This window comes from Galeopterus variegatus, unplaced genomic scaffold (genome assembly GCF_000696425.1).
Source record: "Galeopterus variegatus unplaced genomic scaffold, G_variegatus-3.0.2 Scaffold5385, whole genome shotgun sequence".
Classification (NCBI taxonomy): Eukaryota; Metazoa; Chordata; class Mammalia; order Dermoptera; family Cynocephalidae; genus Galeopterus; species Galeopterus variegatus.
In genome coordinates, this window is record NW_007731496.1 from 186652 (window position 1) to 193981 (window position 7330).

Consider the following 7330-nt stretch of genomic DNA (forward strand, 5'->3'; position numbering starts at 1 on the left):
AATCATTGAGAGGACAATATATTCTTTAAAAGTTATTTTGTTTTATACTAGCAAATAAAAAGAATGTGAACATTAAAATAACCTATAATTTTACCATCACCCAAATATTATATGGTAACATGTCAGTGTATTTCCTTTCGGATAATATTCTCTATGTATGTGGGGATGCATTTATGTGTGTATACATGCATGTATGTGTGCATGTGCATGTACAGATACTGTATGCATAGCATATATAGTATAATGGAAATGGAATCAGACTGTTTGGTATATCTTTTTATCTTTATTTGGCATTTTAGCATGTTTTTCTATAGTATTCTTATTTTATATAACGTTATGTCCTTTGGATGTTCTATAAAGTATTTAACCAATCCACAATTATTGGGTATCACGATGTTTCTAGCCCTTCTTTGTTATTAGCCATATTGTGGTAAAATTTCTGCATTTAAATCTTTGTGCAGTATGAAATTATGTTTTTTTTGCTTCCTTGTTTTTGTTTTTGGCAGCTGGCCGGTTCAGGGATCTGAACCCTTGACCTTGGTGTTATCAGCACCACTCTCTAACCAACTGAGCTAACTGGCCAGGCCATGGGATGATTTTTTAATGATGTAGTTCTAGAAACAAATTTTTGGGTCAGCGGTGCATGTACACTAAATGATGTCCATGTGTGACATTGGCACACTTCTTTCTCACATCTGTACCTCTGCCCATCTGTTTTCCCAGGTCTCTGCCTCTTTCCCAGAAGAACGAAAAATGACCAAGTCCCTGGTGAGTTCTTACTTGTTTGTCTAATTATTTGTTGCTTTCTTTTATTTCCTAGTAGATTTTAGGAGACATCTAGCAATCCATATAGTAAGATTGACAACTATAGATAAATAAAAACTAAGACCAGAGAAAGTAGAGACTGTCAACTCCAAGCCAAGTTTGGAATATAGATATCTGTGAGTCATGCGGTCTAACACAGTAATGAACTTTGAACTGTTAAACTGTCTCTGATCTTCCTGACAGACATGCCTATAATGGAAATTGGGTACATGGTTTATATTATTAACAAGTGATTTACTTCATCTGTGGTAAAGATTTCCTCGGGCCGGCCCGGTGGCGCACTGCTACAGTGTGCCGCTTGGGAGCGCGGTGGCGCTCCCGCCGAGGGTTCGGATCCCACATACAGACCGGTTCCCGCTCACTGGCTGAGCGAGGTGTGGGGGCAACACCGAGGGTTGCGGTCCTGTTGCCGGTCCCGGTCCGGTGTGGGCGTGACACTGAGGGTTGCGATCCGTTGCCGGACATGAAAAAAGACAAAAAAAAAAAAAAAAAAAAAAAAGATTTCCCGGTTCTTGGTGTCTGAGAAAAGTTTTGATAGATCTTCATATGGATGGTGACAGAACAGTGTCTTCAGTAGCTTGAGGTTTTATCATAAACAGGCGTTGCATTTTATTAAATGCTTTTTCTGAATCAATTGACTTGATCATATGACTTTACTTCTTTAAGAAGCCTGTTGATATGGTAGATTACATTGATTGATTTTTGAATACTGAACCAGACTTGAATCCTTGGAATAAACTCCACTTGGTCGTGGCATATACTTCTTTTTATATTTGTGTTTGCTAATATTTTGTTAAGGATTTTGTATCATATTCATGAGAAATATTGCTCTTTTTTTCCTTTTCTTTTTTGGCACTGTTTTGATTTGGTATCTAGGTAATAATGGCCTCATAAAATGAGTTGGAATGTGTTCCTTTATTTTTTTTTTATTTTTTTTTTTATTTTTTGTCCTTTTTTTTTTTTGTGACCGGTAAGGGGATGCAACCCTTGGCGTGGTGTCGCCCACACTGCGCTCAGCCAGTGAGCGCACCAGCCATCCTTATATAGGATCCGAACCTGCGGCGGGAGCGCCGCTGCGCTCCCAGCGCCGCACTCTCCCGAGTGCGCCACAGGCTCGGCCTGAATGTGTTCCTTTATATTGATTATTCTGCCAGGGAGTGTGTATAATTTGTGGTTCCTTTTCTATACTGTCTTTGTCCAATTTTTGTATCAGGGAACTCATAGAATAAATCGGGAAGAATTCCCTTGTCTTCTGTTTTCTGGAAAAGACTGTGTAGAATAGATGTTAATTCTTTAAATATTTGGTAGAATTCTCCAGAGAAACCATCTAGGCCTAGAGATTTCTTTTTTGGAAGATTTAAAATTACAAATTCAATTTCTTTAATAGTTGTAGGACTATTCACATTGTCTATTTAATATGGACAGAGTTTTGGTAGTTTGTGTTTTTTGAGGCATTGGATTCTTTCATGTAAGTTGTCAAATTTATGTGTGTAGAGTTGTTCATGCTTATCTTAGTGTGCTTGGGCTGCCATAACAAAGTACCATAGACTGGGTGGATTAAACAGCCGAAATTTTATTTTGACACCGTTCTGGAATCTGGAAGTAAGAGACCAGGGTGCTAGCATGGTCAGGTTCTGCTGAGGGCCCTCTTTCTGGCTTGTAGACAGCTGCCTTGTCACTCTGTGCTTAAATGGCCTTTCCTTAGTGCCTGCTTGCCTGTGGAGAGAGAGAGATCACTCTCTTTTCCTCTTTCTTGTTGGATTAGGATTGCACCCATATGACCTTGTTTTATCTTCATTACCTCTTAAAAGTGCTATCTCTGAACACAGCCACAGTGGAGGTTAGGGCTTCAACATACGAATTTTTGGAGGATACAACTCAGTCCGTAGCAGTAATGTTCCTTTATCATCCTTTTAATGTCTGCAAGGTGTATAGTTGTATCTCCTGTTTCATTCCTCATATTGGAAATTTGTGTTTTCTCTTTTTGTGTGTCAGTCTTGTTAGATGTTTGTAAATTTTGTTAATTTTTTTATTGATTCTGTCTTTAATTTTATCAATTTTTCTCTATTTTTCCTTTTAAAATTTCATTGCTTTCTAAGCTTATATGTGTTATTTTCTTCCTTCTGCTTGCTTTGGGTTTATTTTGCTCTTCTTTTTCTAGTTTCTTGAGGTGGTATCTTAATGACTTGAGAATTTTCTTTTCTAATGTAAGCCTTTATTGAGATAAATGTTCTTCTCACCACAGCTTTGGCTGCAAAATTTTGGTATTTTTCATTTTCATTCAATTTAGTGTAATTTTTTATTTCCTCAAGACTGTCTTTGACTCATGGATTATTTAGAATTGTATTGTTAGTTTCCAAGTGTTTGGAGATTTTCTTGTTGTCTTTCTGTTATTCATTTCTGGTTTGAATTCATTGTGTTCAGAGAACATAATGTGTATAATTTCAGTTTTTTAAATTTGTTGAGATTTGTCTAGTTATTCTAACAATTGTTGAGAGAGGAGTATTGAAGTCTGCAACTGCAATTGTGGATTAAACTGTTTCTCCTTTTAGTACCATCAACTATTGCTTCATGTATTTTGCAGCTTCACTGTTTGCTGCATACATGTTTAGGATTGCTGTCTTCTTGGTGAATCGATCCTTTTATCATTATGTGTTATGGATGTAATTTTTGTGCCCCCCTCCAATTTATGTGTTGAAATCCTAACCCCCAATATAATGGCATGAGGAGGTGGGGCCTTTGGGATTAATCAGGTTTAGATGAGGCCATGAGGGTGGAGCCCCCATGTGGAATTAGTGCCCTTATAAGAAGAAGAAGAGACCACAACCCATTCTCTCTCAGCTATGAGAAGACACAAGAAAGCTGCCATCTGCAAAGTAGGAAGAGAGCCCTCACCAGACACTGGATCTGTTGGCACTTTAATCTTAGACTTCTCAGCCTCCAGACCTATAAGAAATAAATGTTTGTTGTTTAAGCCACCTAGTCTGTAGTATTTTGTTGTAGCAGCCTGAGCTAACTAAGACATTGTGTAACATCCCTGGTAATTTTATTTCCCTTGAGGTCTACTTTATCTTATATGAATATACCCAGCCATTCATGCCTTTTTTGATTAATATTTATATTAATGTTACATTAATGTAACATTAAAAATGTTACATATTTGCTTTAGTTTGCTAGGGCTATTAGAAACCACAACAAATGGGGCTGGCCTGTGGCTCACTTGGGAGAGTGTGGTGCTGATAACACCAAGGCCACAGGTTCAGATCCCATATAGAGATGGCCGGTTTAGCTCACTGGGTTAGCATGGTGCAGACGGCACCAAGTAAAGGGTTAAGATCCCCTTACCGGTCATCTTTAGAAAAATAAAAATGAAAAATAAACCACCACAAATGGGGTGGCTTAGAACAACAGAAATTGGGGCCGGCCCGGTGGCGCACTCGGTTGAGTGCGGCGCTTGGGAGCACTGCGGTGCTCCCGCCGAGGGTTTGGATCCCATATAGAGACCGGTCCGCTCACTGGCTGAGTGCAGTGTGGGCGCGACACCGGGGGTTGCGATCCCATTGCCGGTTGTGGTACAGGCGCGACACCGAGGGTTGCGATCCCATTACCGGTCATGAAAAAAAAAAAAAAGAACAACAGAAATTTATTCTTTTGTAGTTATGGAGGCTAGAAACCCAAAATCAGGTTATCGGCAGGGCCACGCTATCTCTTCTAGCTTCTCATGAATGCTGGCAGTCCTTGGTATTCCCTGGTTTACAGTTGCATAACTCCAATCTACCTTTATTGTCACATGGCCATCTTCCCTCTGTGTCTGTGTTTTCACATGGCATTCTCCTATCTGTATGTCTCTCTGTTTCTCTTTTCTTCTTAAAAGGATACCAGTCATATTCAATAAAGGGCCTACCCTACTTTAAAAGTATCTTATATCTTATGTCTTAAATCTTAAAGTTGAAGTCTGAAAAGACCTTATTTCCAAATACCAAGGGTTAGGACAACAATACGAGGATACTTCAAAATGTGCATGGAAAAATAGAATTAAAAGATAATACAAATCTTTCCATGTACTTTTGGAAGTAACTTCATCACTCTTTCTGGGGGGACACAATTAAATCCATAATAATTTTTTGTTGTTGTTCTTTTATCTTCAACCCACCTGTACTGCTGTATTTGAAGTGAGTTCCTTGTAGATAGCATGCAGTTAGTTGGGTCATATGTTTCTATCCACTCTGACAATCTGTCTTTTAATTGGTGTATTTAACCATTTCATTTGATGAAATTATTGATATGTTATGGCTTAAACATTTTATTTTTTGTCTTCTGTTTTTCCCTCAGATGTTTGTTTCTTTTTCTTTCTTTTTCCTGTTTTCCTGTGGATTACATGAACATATCTTAGAATCCCATTTTGATTTATCTATAGTTTTTTTGAGTATATCTCTTTGTATAGATTTTTTTTAGTGGCTGCTGTAGGTATTACATTGCAAATACATAACTTAATCAAAGTCTACTAGTATCTATATTTTATGAATTTGAGTGAAGTGTAGTCCTTTTAAGAACTTTTATGCTTTCTCATTTATAATATAAATTTCTTTAATATTTTCTCTGCATACATTCAGAGTCACATCAAACAGTGTTTTAATTTTTCCTTTAATTGTCAACAATTGTGAGTTTAGAAAACTCAAAAGAAAATAGGACATTATTTGTATTTACCAATATTTTTACTCTTTCCATTGTTCTTTCTTCCTGATGTTCTAAGATTCCTTTTTTAAAAAAATTTTTTTTATCATTTCCTTTCTGTTTCAAGATCTTCCTTTAGCCATTCTTACAGAGTGGATCTGCTGGTGACAAATTCTGTTAGGTTTTTTTTTTTTTTTTCATTTGACAATGTCTTAATTTCCCCATCATCCTGGAGGATATTTTTGTCTGATATAGAATTCTAAGTCTACTGGGGTTTTTTTAGCACTTGAAAAATGTGTTACTTCCTTCTCACTTCCAGGTTTCTGATGAGGTATTTTCATTTGACAATGTCTTAATTTCCCCATCATCCTGGAGGATATTTTTGTCTGATATAGAATTCTAAGTCTACTGGGGTTTTTTTTAGCACTTGAAAAATGTGTTACTTCCTTCTCACTTCCAGGTTTCTGATGAGGTATTAGTTAAAACAGTGTATTAGTTTTCTATTGCTGCAGTAACAAATTATCACAAATTTAGTGGCTTAAAAGAACACTTTTTTTTTTTTTTAATATTTCCATAGTTTAGAAGTCCAATATGGGTCTCACTGAGCTGAAATCAAAGTGTTGGCAGGGCTGCATTCCTTTCTGTCGGCTCTAGGGATGAATCTATTTCTATTTTCTATGCCTTGTCTAGCTTCTAGTGGCTGCCCACATTCCTTATGATAATGACCCCTTCCCCCAACTTTAAAGCCATTTACAGTGTATCTCCCTGACCACTCTTGTGTAGTCACACCTCTTTTTCTGACTCTCTTTTACTGCCTTCCTCTCACTTTTAAAGTATCTTTGTAATTATATTGGGCCCACCCGGTTAATTCAGTGTAATCTCCCTATTTTAAGGACAGCTGATTAGCAACCTAAATTCCATCTGAACCCTGAATTCTCTTTGCCACATAACCTAACATATTCACAGGTTCTGGGAATTAGGACATGAATATCTTTGGGAAGCTCTTGTTCTTTGTATCACACACTGTTATTTGCATTGTTTTTCTCCGATAGGTAATATGTAGTTTCTCTCTGCTGTTTTCTACATTCTTTGTCTTTAGTTTTCAGAAGTTTGACTATGACTATTTCTTGGTGTGGATTTCTTTGGTTTTATACTATTTGGGGTTTGCTCATCTTTTTGTATCTGTAGGTTTATGTCTTAGGCCAAGTTTTAGAAATTTTCATCCATTATTTCTTCAAATAATTTCCCAGCATCCCTTCCTTTCTCCTCTTCTTCTAGAACTCCAATAACACAAACGTTGGATCTTTTGTTATACTCCCTTGTGTCCCTGAGACTCCATTCATTTTTTTCTTTCTGTTTTCTCTCCATTCTTTAGATGGGTAATTACTATTTTATTTTCAGGTTCTCTGATTATTTCTTCTGTTGTCTCCATTCTTTCGTTGAGCCTATTCATTGGGTTTTTAGTACTGGTTATTTTATTTTTTAGTTCTGAAATTTTTATTTGGGTCTTCTTTATCTCTTCTATTTGTTTGCTGAGACTTTATTTCTTTGTTAAGACTTTCTTTTTTCATTTGTTTCAAGTATGTTCATGATTGCTTGTGAAACATTTTTATGTTTTAAGGATTTTATGGGCTGCTTTAAAATTCTTATCCAATAATTTCAATACATATGTCACCTCAGTTTTAGTATCTGTTGATTAGTTGTATTCTCATTCAAGTTGAGGTTTTCCTAGTTTTTGGTTGTACAAATGATTTTTTAAAAATTCATTTGATTTATTGAATCAAAATTGATTATACATATTTTGGGGGTTGAACATTGAGATATGTTGATT

At 36.5% G+C, this 7330-nt stretch overlaps 1 protein-coding gene across 1 annotated transcript in view; it reads left to right on the top strand.

The window, feature by feature from the left end:
• The first annotated feature begins 728 nt into the window (after nt 1-728).
• ZNF484 (zinc finger protein 484) overlaps nt 729-7330 on the top strand; it is a 32033-nt gene continuing 25431 nt past the window's right edge. The window contains exon 1 of the mRNA XM_008589343.1: nt 729-768. Within this exon, the coding sequence (XP_008587565.1) occupies nt 754-768 (15 nt within the window). The 5' untranslated portion in view covers nt 729-753. The remainder of the gene's footprint in view (nt 769-7330) is intronic.